Raw genomic sequence first — 12292 nt, 5'->3', positions numbered from 1 at the left:
TTATCAGATTTCTGAATGGATAATTAACCCATGAACACCACCTCACAACCTTCTGTCTCATTTTGCACTATCTATATAACTTTTTTAAATACATTTTTCTTACTGTAATTTACAGTGTACTTTATGTATTGCTGCCATGAAACAACAAATTTCACAACCCATGTCAGTGACAATAAATCTGATTCTGATTCTGAGAAAGCTTTCAAGGCTTTGTATATTGAGTCCTGACGAAGGGTCTCGGCCTGAAACATCGACTGCACCTCTTCCTAGAGGTGCTGCCTGGCCAGCTGCGTTCACCAGCAACTTTTATGTGTGTTGCTTGAATTTCCAGCATCTGCAGAATTCCTGTTGTTAAGGCTTGTATTTTACTAACCTGACAATGCTGGCACCGGGCAACAAAATTATCCCAGAAGGCACATTCACCCAAAGAAGCACTCTGCTCCCCTTCCAAAATATTGCAAGATAAACATTCTTTAGGAATGAACACTTTAGCACCTTCAGTAAAAGCCATAAATAGAGAATTTATTTAAATTGTAAAGTCTTTTCATCGTATTGTTTTAAACAGGTTTACAACAATTACTAAATCAGTCTGTGCAATGATCTTATTCAAATAGTAAGCCTATGTATTGTAAGACACGAGTGCACTAATACAGCTCAATTCAAATTAATTCGTGAAGATTTACACACAACGATCAGGGTATCCAGTCACTACCAATGAAAGATAAAACACACTTATATTGCTGTGCACCTGGAGTCTTTAAACGCTGAGCGAGGTTTAGCTCATTTATGCAGCTATGCAAGATGCAAATTATGTGGCAATTAAATACATTTGCATTTATATACTGTCTAATCAAGCTGAAATGTTCCAAAGCATTTGGCATAAGTTACGTTAAGAGCTGAGGCTATAGCAGCACGTTCATAACTCGTCTGCACCAGGCACACACACACACACACACACACACACACACACGCACATAACTCGTTAACCTGTTTTCAGGAAGCACAAAGAACGAATGCTGATCAGGAGATGGGAACAATTCCTAGCTCTTCTCCAGAGACTGTTGTAAAGGACTTTAACAACTGCCTAAGAGCCAGGACCTTGGTTTAACATCTTCTCTGGAAGTTAGGGATGGGAAAGCTATGTAACATAGCACCAGAGAAGAGAACGGAAAAAGGTGTCTCTTCAGATTTTGGTGGTGGAGAGAGCTCATAATCTGGAGAAATATGTTTGCACAAAGAATTCAATAACCTGGAAAGGAAGAATGGAAAGACAGCAAAACTTCTAAAGTTTACAGTGTATGAGGAACCAGGAGTTTGCAACTGTAAGCTATCTGTACTACTACAAAACCCTTGACAACATACGTGACCAGTAACATGGAGTAAACATTTGATCCCTGATTGGTCAGAGGTTACTCACCGAGACCAAGTGTTGCTGGTGAAATAAAGGCAAGGAAAGGAACAATGTCCTATGTCTAACAGTCTGGCGTACACTCAATGAGAGTGTTGATGGTTTCATAATGGACAGATACCAATTTCTGCCTTATATCTTACGGTCTGTGACATCTCTTGGTGGGGAATCCGCTATCCTCCTGCAGGGTTTGAATCAGTCTGAGTCACCGGCCCTGTAATGATTTCCAGTGCTGGTCTGAGCCACAGCAAAAGATGGACAGGAGGGTTTGGGAAGGAAAAGGTGCCCAGGTTTAGAATTTCCAATTTGCTTCCAAATATACTATGGAGTGATCCACACGTACAAAATGTTGGAGGAACTCACCAGGCCATGCGTCAAATATGGAGAGGAGTAAACAGTTGATGTTTCAGGCCAAGATCCTAAATCGGAATTGGAAAGGAATGGTATAGAAGCCAGAAATAAGAAGTCGATGAGAGGGATAGGAGTACAAGCTGGAAGGTGATAGGTGAGACCGGGTGAGGGGGAATAAAGTAAGAAACTGGGAGGGAACCTGTGTCCCGGTTAAGGGTCTCAGGCTGAAATGTTGACCATAGATGCTGTTCGACTGTTGAGAGCCTCCAGCATTTTGTGTGCATTGATCCAAATTTCCAGCATTTACAAAATCCCCAAGGAGAGATACTTGCTTAAAAAGATTCAATCACTGACTTGGAAACAACAAAAGTTAAGAACAATTTCAACTACATGGAAAGCACTCGAGCACTGCCAGTGCAGGAAATGCTGCAAGGAAGACACTGACTATATGTAAAAAGAGGCCTCCTTAATTCACTGTCTCTAGATTCAGTGTTATTCAAGGCACTTCACCAATCACCAATAGAAAGTCAATTTATGGCTTTAGTCACTGTAGGCCAGCTTCAGAGATCCCACTATTTAACCAATGGATGTCAACAACTATATTATTCAGTTATAATCTTCTCTTTCAAGCTTGTTTGAACATTTGGTGTCCGGCAGCAGAACTGTTCTGCCATCTCTGTGTCCCTCAGTAGATTTACATGTTGACAGTCTTGTACCAGGCTTTTTGGTGGGCTGCATAGCATCTGGGATACCCTCCTTGCTCAGCTCAGGGTGTCAGCTGCAGGTTCCTTCTCAGAAGAGTAACCAACAAATAGATTCAGGAATTCTGACCGTCGAGATAGGTGCAAACATAGCTTTGGCTTGGCACAGATTCTAATTATCATCTTCTGAAAATGGCCAAAGCTTCTGTGAATTTCACCCCTCGATCCAAAGCAGTTTAGTCCTCTTCCATTCCCCAGTAAGAACTGCTGATTGTACCTCATTCGTTGATCCAACTGTAAGATTAGAATAATCTTGATTTTACTTTAAGATTAAAGAATTTAGGCCCGTTTCTGAGAGCTGTGTTCATTGAGCATGGTTGCCAAGACAAATTCTAGTGCCTAAAGCTTATCTTCAGAGTTGGCTGGGAAAAAAAACAGACATTCTTACTTCTTGCATGTAACACATATATGGAATGATATGTCTCAATGGCATGCAAACAAAATCTCTTCTCTGTATCTCATTACATTTTACAATACCAAATCAAAGCAAACTTCTGGACTGATCTTCGTGCAACACACACAAAGTGCTGGAGGAACTCAGCAGGCCAGGCAGGATCTATGAAAAAAAGGAACAGTTGATGTTTCGGGCCGAGACCCTTCGGCAGGACCGTGATTGAGATTCTGACAACCTCCAGATTAAATTAGTAACATAGTGCAAATTAGCAGGCAGAGCTAGTTTTTGCCTCATTCTTTGTTTCAATAATTGCAACTATTCTTTCCTTCTCCAGCTGTTTTCTTGCTATCCTTTCAAGAACAGATGAAGATAACATGGCTGTTTTGTCACTACACTGAAAAAGCTAATAAGAGGACTGGCAATAAATGGTATTACTGGCGTATCAACAAGTTTTGGCCTGAATCGTCGAATGTATTTTTTTTCATAGATGCTGCCTGGCCTGCTGAGTTCCTCCAACATTTTGTGTGTGTGTTATATCAACAGGTTAGGATCATTTGCAGCTGTGTGCTTCAAGTACCCCCACAGACAGTGACAGGAGTGTCGTTGCATTTATCTCAGTTCTGTGCTGAAATGGCCGCTGAGAGTGGTGGATTGACTTCCAAAATGCACACCTTTGTAAAATCCGTCACGGGGAAAATGATAACCCTTTAAGTTGATACAATTGATACAAGGGTGAGATTCAGGAAAAAGGAAGGTATCCTTCTGATCAACAGTGACTGATCTTTGCAGGAAAACAATGGGAGGATGGCCGTACTCTCTTTGATTACAATATTCGGAAGAAATCAACGCCACACATTGTATTGAGACTGCATGGTGGAGCAAAGACGAGGATGAAGTCATACTCTACCCCAAGGAAGAAACAGCATAAGGGGAAGTAGGTCAAACTTGCTCTGCTTAAATACTATAAGGTTGATGAGTATGGGAAAATTTATTGCCTACACCGTGAATGTCCAGAGGAATGTGGTCCTAGTGTATTCACAGCCAGTCACTTCAACAAGCAATATTGTGTAAAGTGCTGTTTATATACTTAACGTGCTTTAACAAGGCTGAAGATGCAAAATTGTGTTAATTTTAATAAACATTGATGAAAAATTAAAATAAAAATAGAATCAGTAAGGCCTTAAGATTTTTAGAGACTCCTTCACCTTTGCAAGTCCGGATTTCAGACACAGGTTGTGAAGGCAACAAGCCAGTACACAATGCCATGAAGCCTGCTCCAGTACACATGCAAACCTTAAATAAAAGCTGAAAATGCTGGAAACACTCCACACCTTTTTTTCCAGGCCGTTAGAGGAGGTTCATGAGAATGTATGAGGAACATTTGATGGCTCTGGGCCTGTACTCACTGGAGTTTAAAAGAATGAGTTGGGGAGTAAGGGGGTTTCGATCTCATTGAAACCTATTGAATATTCCAGCATCACACACAAAGTGCTGGAGGAACTTCAGCAGGCCAGGCAGCATCTATGGAAAATGTACAGTCGACATTTCGGACTGAGACCATTCAGCAGATGCCTGCTGAGTTCCTCCAGCATTTTGTGTGTGTTGCTTGGATTTGCAGCATCTACAGATTTTCTCTTATTTGTGAATAGTCCAGCATGAATGTGTATCAACTACGGAGGGAGTGGTAGATGGTGATTGAGAGTAGGTTTCCTTATCCATGTTTGACCTGATACCACAAAAACTGTATGAGGATTTCACAGTCATTCCAGTCGGTAATGGACTTTAGTGAAGATAATCAGCTTGTTTTCAGTAATGTGTTCACGCAATGTTAAACAGATTGAGTGGCTGTTCTGCTGACACATCAAACTCTGCAAATCCTAAAGCAACAGAAATGTAAATCCTTAATCAGACTAACAAACAAAGGTACTAGTTTGTAGAATTAACTATCAACATGCAAAATGCTCCAAGAAACTAATTTCTCATCACTGAGACACGAGGAAACCTGCAGATGCTGGAATTTCAAGCAACACATATAAAAGCTGCTGGTGAACGCAGCAGACCAGGCAGAATCTCTAGGAAGAGGTACAGTCGACGTTTTGGGCCGAGACCCTTCGTGGGGTCTCAGCCCGAAACGTCGACTGTACCTCTTCCTAGAGATGCTGCCTGGCCTGCTGCGTTCCACCAGCCACGTTTATGTGTGTTGCTCTCATCACTGAGAGTTACCCAGCACTTGCACTGATCGAATGGCTGAGAGACTTGATGGCCCAAATGGTCTAATTCTGCTCCTATGTCATAGGGTCTTTGTCCTGAAACATTTGCTTTGTTTCACTTCCCACAGATGCTGGCTGATCTGCTGAGTATTTCCAGCATTTTCTGCTTTTGTGTTGGATTTCCGGCATCTGCAATTTTTTCCCCTGATTTTCACGCAGACAACTCCAGTGAGTGAAGGGGATCAGTGCCCCAACCTGCGCAAATGAAGAATGATGCACAGATTCCTTTCCAAAGGGGCTCTGATGATGTGATTGCTCCACCTTGCATTGTGAGCTGGGCTCACTCCTGGAGCCCAGCACACTGGTCTCCCAGGACGTTTCAGGCATAAGATGAGTACCATCCAAGCCAGTATAATTTGGGCATCTACTTACAGGAAAGATGACAGCAAGATTTTAAGAGTGCAGAGAAAACCTACAAGGATGTTGTCAGGACTTGAGGACCTGAGTTATAGGGAAAGGTTGAACAGATTTGGAATTTATTCTCTGGAGTGTGGGAGAATGGGGGGAGATTTGATATGCAAGTTACGAGGGGTATAGAAAGTAAATGCAAGCAGGGTTTTTCACTGAGGTTAGGTGAGACTGGATCTAGAGGCTATAGTTTAAGGGTGAAAGGTGAAATATTTAAGGGGACCATAAGGGGTAATTTCTTTACTCAGAGAAGAGGGGAGATTTGACACAGGTATATAAAATTATAAGGGGTATAGATTGGGTAAATACAACCAGACTTTCTGCACTGAAGTTGGGTGAAATTAGAACTAGTGGTTATGGATTAAAGGTGAAAGGTGAAATACTTAAGGGGTACACGAGGGGGAAACTTCTTCACTCTGTGAGTAGTGACAGTGTGGAATGAGCTGTCAGTGGAAGATGCGAATGCGGGATTGATTACAAAATTTAAGAGAAGTTTGGACAAGTACATGGATGGGAAGAGAATGGAGGGCTATGGGTCCAGGTGAAAGTCATGGGACTACGTAGAGTAACAATTTGACACAGACTAGATGGGCCGATGGGCCTGTTTCCCTGCTGTAGTGTTCTATGGCTCTATGACACTGATCATTTGTGGCTGGTATAGTTCAGGCATCATCCACTCTCCAGCCCCACACACCAGATACTAAATATTTAAACTGTAACAAGAGCCACAAACTTATGACCCGGCCTCTTCTTGCTGGACTCATCACAGGAGTCTGCCTTGTCTTCATGCACTCCAGACAAGAAATTATCTTCTGACATCAACAGGAATCTCTTCATCCAGAGCAGAACCTCCCTTGGCCATTTACATTATCTTCAATGGAAGAGGTAGATCAGAAGCTGGCGTGGAGTGCTTATCACACATTACCCGCTGTTAAATTGTGCTGAAGAATCGTTTTTTAAAGGTGTGAAGAGTAAAGCCTCTGGCTATTATTTAGTAAACACATTCTCCATTTAGGCTGAAGCATGCTGAGATGAACAATTGTGCGAATTGAAAATTTTACAGCTTCCAATCGCTGGCACTGAGAAATACTTCTTTCTGTAGCAACTGGCACACATTTCTCATGTTGGTAAATACAAAAGAAAATAAATTGAGAGGATTGTGCTTTTGGAGAGGCCTTTAGTGCCTGCCGTTGTCTTGCACGCAATGGATGGGAGCACATTTGATTAATGCTCCCAGACACCCTGCTTGATGTGAGGTAAGTCACCATTCATTAGAGCTGCTGGGAAAACTTGCAGTTCTCACTTGGTTTTATGGCCTAATACTTGTCCTTTTCTGCGGGAGACTTTCTTCCACTTGTGGGCCTGCCGAATTCTCGTATTCCACTTGCTTCTGTGGTTCCAGGAGGCTGGTTTCTTCGCCTGTTGCTGCTGCCACTTGATGCTGTAACGAAAAGTGCAACCTTGATCAGTGATCCACCTGCAGATGAGAATTAAAGACACCATATCTACAAACCCACCCACCAGCCCACCTGACCCAAACACTATCAACTTAAAGACCTTACTCTTATGAACGTAGAAGAAAACAGCATAGGAACAGACCCAGTGTCTGTGTTGAACACAATGTCCAATTAACACAAATGAACACAAGTGATTCTGTAAATATTGGATATCTAGAGCAACACATATAACATGCGCAAGTCAGGCAGCATCTATGGAGGGAATGAAGAGTCACCCCATGGCCACATAGAAACAGAGAAACATAGAAAATCTACAACACATTACAGGCTCTTCAGCCCACAATGTTATGCCAACCATGTAACCTACTCTAGAAACTGCTTAGAATTTCCCTACTGCATAGCCCTCTGTTTTTCTAAGCTCCATGTACCTATCTAAGAGTCTCTTAAAAGACCCTTTTGTATCCGCCTCTACCACCTTTGCTGGCAGTACATTCCACACACCCACCACTCTCTGTGTGAAAAACTTACCTCTGATATCCCCCTTGTACCTACTTCCAAGCACCTTAAAACTATGTCCCCTCATGTTAGCCATTTCAGCCCTGGGAAAAAAACCTCTGGCCATCCACACAACCAATGCCTCTCATCACCTTATGCACCTCTATCAGGTCACCTCCTATCCTCCGTCACTCCAAGAAGAAAAGGCCAAGTTCACTCAACCTATTAGCAAAACTCTCAACTTGCGCAGCAGCTTTTAGTGTCGTATGGACACAACCCCAACATCTTGCTGATCCTCCACACTGCCAAGAGACTTACCATTAATATTATATTCTGCCTTCAAATTTGACCTACTGAAGTGAACCTCTTCACACTTGTAAGACCATAAGATATAGGAGCAAAAGTAGGCCATTCGGCCCATTGAGTCTGCTCCGACTTTTAATCATGGGCTGATCCAATTCTTCCAGTCATCCCCACTCCCCATACCCTTTGATGCCCTGGCTAACCAAGAACCTATCGATCTCTGCCTTAAATGCACCCAATGACTTGGCATCCACAGCCACTCGCGAGAACAAATTCCACAGATTTACCACTCTCTGACTAAAGTAATTTCGCCACATCTCTCTTCTAAATGGACATCCTTCAATCCTGAAGTCATGTCCTTTTGTCCTAGACTCCCTTACCATAGGAAACAACTTTGCCAAATCTAATCTGTTCAGGCCTTTTAACATTCGGAATGTTTCTATGAGATCTCCCCCCTCATTCTCCTGAACTCCAGGGAATACAGCCCAAGAGCTGCCAGACGTTCCTCATACAGTAACCCTTTCATTCCTGGAATCATTCTCGTGAATCTTCTCTGAACCCTCTCCAATGTCAGTATATTCTTTCTAAAATAAGCAGCCCAAAACTGCACACAATACTCCAAGTATGGTCTCATGAGTGCCTTACAGAGCCTCAACATCATATCTCTGCTCTTATATTCTATACCTCTAGAAATGAATGCCAACATTGCATTTGCCTTCCTCACCACCGACTCAACCTGGTGGTTAACTTTCAGGGTATCCTGCACAAGGACTCCCAAGTCCCTTTGCATCTCTGCATTTTGAATTCTCTCCCCATCTAAATAATAGTCTGCCCATTTATTTCTTTCACCAAAGTGCATGACCATACATTTCCAACATTGTATTTCATTTGCCGGTTCTTTGCTCATTCCCCTAAACTATCTAAGTCTCTCTGCAGGCTCTCTGTTTCCTCAACACTACCCGCTTCTCCACCTATCTTTGTATCATCAGCAAACTTAGCCACAAATCCATTAATCCCATAGTCCAGATCATTGACATACATTGTAAAAAACAGCGGTCCCAACACCGACCCCTGTGGAACTCCACTAGTAACCAGCAGCCAGCCAGGATAGGATCCCTTTATTCCCAGTCCCTGTTTTCTGCTAATCAGCCAATGCTCCACCCATGCTAGTAACTTCCCTGCAATTCCCTGGGCACTTATCTTGCTAAGTAGCCTCATGTGTGGCACCTTGTCAAAGGTCTTCTGAAAATCCAAGTACACCACATCTACTGCATCTCCTTTGTCAAATCTGCTTGTAATTTCCTTATCTGGGTTGAACTCCATCTGCCACTTCTCAGCCTAGTTCTGCATCCTATTGATGACCCACTGTAACCTCTGACAACCCTCCAGACTATCCACAACAACTCCACTTTTGTATCATCAGCAAACTTACTAGTCCACCCTTCTACTTCTTCATCCAAGTCATTTATAAAAATCACAAAGTGAGGGGTGCCAGAACAGATCCCTGTGGAACACCACTGGTCATCGACCTCCACACAGAATACAAACCATCCACAACCATCCTTTGCCTTCTGTGGGCAAGCCAATTCTGGATCCACAAAGCAAGGTCTCCTTGGATCCCATGCCTCATTACTTTCTGAATGAACCTCACATGGGGATTCTTACCAAATGACTTACTAATATAAATGGGAGGGAGAGATAGGTTTTCTCTGGGTACACCATACAAACAGCGGTGGGAATGGAAACCCGATCTTACAGCAGGTGCTGTAAAGCACTGTGCTAACCCCTTTGCTACCATGCTACCCAGTAATTAAACCCAGAGCTGGCACATTCTTGTGGAAGTCAAATGTATTTCTCCCACTGGCAGCCCTGAGACTAACGGGCATTGGCTAAAGTTCACAGCTCAAAGTAAATTTCTGTCAAAGTACATATATGTCACCATATACTACCCTAGATTTTTTTTGCAAACGTTCATAGTAGAATAAAGAAATACAATAGAATCAATTGAAAACTACACACAAACAAACACGAGAAAATCTGTAGATGCCGACCCTGACCTCATACAACATGAAGACTCTAGAGAGGCTGATCCTACTCACCTCTGACCCGTCATCAGATCAGCCCTCGATCCCCTGCAGCTTGCCTACCAGGAGCACGACGATGCTGTCATCTACCTGTTGAACAGAGCCTACTCCCATTTGGATAAGAAGGGCAGTACTGTGAGGATCATGTTTCTTGATTTCTCAAGTACCTGCAATACCATACAGTCATCATTGCTGGGGGAAAAGCTCCATTCATTGCAGGTCCGCACTTCCATTGTATCCTGGATAATGGACTACCTGACTTGCAGACTACAGTTTGTGGAGCTTCAGAGCTGTGTGTCAGACATGGCTATAAGCAGCACTGGGGCCCCACAGGGGACTGTATTGGCCCCCTTCCTGTTTACCCTGCATACCTCAGAATTTAGATACAACACTGAGTTGCGTCATCTGCAGAAATCCTGTGATGACTCAGCAATAGTTTAGTGTATAAATGGAGGACAGGAGGATGGGTCCTAACGGAGGACTTTATCAAAATGGTCCAAGCTAAATCATCCACAGCTCAACATCAGTAAGACAAACGAGATGGTGATTGACCTTAGGAAGTCTAAGCCTGCACTGCTCCCTGTTACTATTGACGGTGAGGACATGGATGTGGTGAACACCTACAAGTATCTGAGGGTGCACTTGGATGACAGACTTGAGTGGAGCACCAATGCAGAGGGCCGGAGTCGCCTCTACTTCCTGAGTAGACTGAGGTCCTTTGGAGTACGCTTCTCCTTCACATGTTCTACTAGTCTGTTGTCCCCAGTATAATCTTCTATGCAGTGGTGTACTGGGGCAATGGGTGATGCCAACAGGCTCAATAAACTGATTAGAAAGGTTGGCTCTGTTATAGGAGTCAAACTGGACATACTGGAGGCTGTGGTAGAACAAAGGGGCCCATGGAAAATCCTGGTAATTCTGGACAATGTTACTCACCCTCTGCATGCTATCTTGGCCAAACAGAAGAGCACTTTTAGTAATAGACTAAGACAACTGCGCTGCTCCAAAAAGCGCTATATGAGGTCTTTCTTACCCTCGGCCATTAGGCTCTATAATGAGTCAACCTATAGCTGGGGAAGTGATGACCCCCTCCTGTTAGACTGTTTGAGGTAACTTTTTTTCTATTCTTTCTCACCTAATATTTGTGAATTTGTAGAGACTCTAATTTCCTTTGGGATCAATGAAGTATCTATCTATCTTATTCCAAAGCAACACACAAAAGATGCTGGAGGAACTCAGCAGGCCAGGCAGCAGCTATGGAAAAGAGTACAGTCGATGTTTCGAGCGATGTTTCATCGGGTTCTGGCCCGAAATCTCAACTGTTTACTCTTTTCCATAAACACTGCCTGGCCTGCTGAGTTTCTCCAACATTTTGTGTACACAAAAACAAAGACTGAGACCAATCAAGAAAAAGAAGACAAATAAAAAAAAAGTAATAATAATAATAATAGTAATAATGTAAATAAATAATACTGAGAACATGAGTTGTAGAGTCCTTGAAAGTGAGTCCATAGGTTGTGTTCAGTAATCAGCTCAGTGTTGTGGGGAATGAAGTTATTCAGGTGTCTGATTGTTGCAGAGTAATAACCGTTCCTGAACCTGGTGGTGCAGGACCCAAGGCTCTTGTACCTCCTTCCCAATGGCAGCAGTGTGAAGAGAGCAACCCTACCACTCCTGCACTTTACAAAGGAAAAGTACTGGGTACCAGTAATGGTAAAAAGGAGCAACTCTACGGTAGTTCACTTCAAACAAAGTATAATCTGCAAATAACTGGTGTTACACAAAGAAGAGTTAAACTATTTCTTCATAAGACCTTGGCTCCTATACGTTATATATTGTGCAATACTTCACAGTCTCACCAGGAGTTCTCAGTTATCCTCCTACCACACTCTGCCACGTCCAATCATCTCTTCACAAAAGATTTTCTGCTTGAATGGTAATTTTAGATAAATATTTAAATCACTGTTGTTTCCGTTTTCATTCTGTCTTCATTTGACACCGGACAGGATGCTCTGCTAACACCATAACTTCTTAATGAATAGTGCAAGATAATAAGCCCATAGAAATGCAAACAAAGCCCAAGGTTTATGTCCAAAGAGTAAGAACTAACGAGCATGGGAGTTACGTTAAATCTGTATAGAAACTTGACTTGATAACACTGGGGTAACAGAGATAATTCGAAAAAGATGTAGTCATAGAGAAAAAGACCACTTGCCCCATCATACCCATGCTGACCTTTTCACCCGTCTACAATAATCCCATTACTGCCTTCGGTCCTTATTCTACTACGTCTTGTCTATTCATGTACCTGTCTAAATATCTCTTAAATGTAGCGATTGTATCTGAAGTTGTATCTTTAAA

The 12292-nt window shown here is 42.7% G+C and overlaps 1 protein-coding gene and 1 pseudogene across 6 annotated transcripts in view; one reads left to right on the top strand and one right to left on the bottom strand.

Moving 5' to 3' along the window:
- Positions 1–515: 515 nt before the first annotated feature.
- The window catches only part of LOC140205546 (centrosomal protein of 128 kDa), a 642143-nt gene continuing 630366 nt past the window's right edge, over positions 516–12292 (bottom strand). For 4 of the 6 annotated variants that reach the window (XM_072273166.1, XM_072273194.1, XM_072273186.1 and 1 more), the window contains one exon: positions 5091–7033. In XM_072273166.1, coding sequence (XP_072129267.1) covers positions 6909–7033 — 125 coding nt within the window. In that variant the 3' untranslated portion in view covers positions 5091–6908. Of the gene's footprint in view, positions 2755–5090; positions 7034–12292 lie in introns of those variants that run through there. The other 2 variants (XM_072273171.1, XM_072273204.1) reach the window with 1 other exon arrangement.
- On the top strand, positions 3578–4043 carry LOC140194036 (ubiquitin-ribosomal protein eS31 fusion protein-like; annotated as a pseudogene).

Source organism: Mobula birostris, chromosome 1, assembly GCF_030028105.1.
Source record: "Mobula birostris isolate sMobBir1 chromosome 1, sMobBir1.hap1, whole genome shotgun sequence".
Classification (NCBI taxonomy): domain Eukaryota; kingdom Metazoa; phylum Chordata; class Chondrichthyes; order Myliobatiformes; family Myliobatidae; genus Mobula; species Mobula birostris.
Note: the sequence above shows the minus strand (reverse complement) of the source record. Positions and strands in the feature narration are given on the sequence as shown.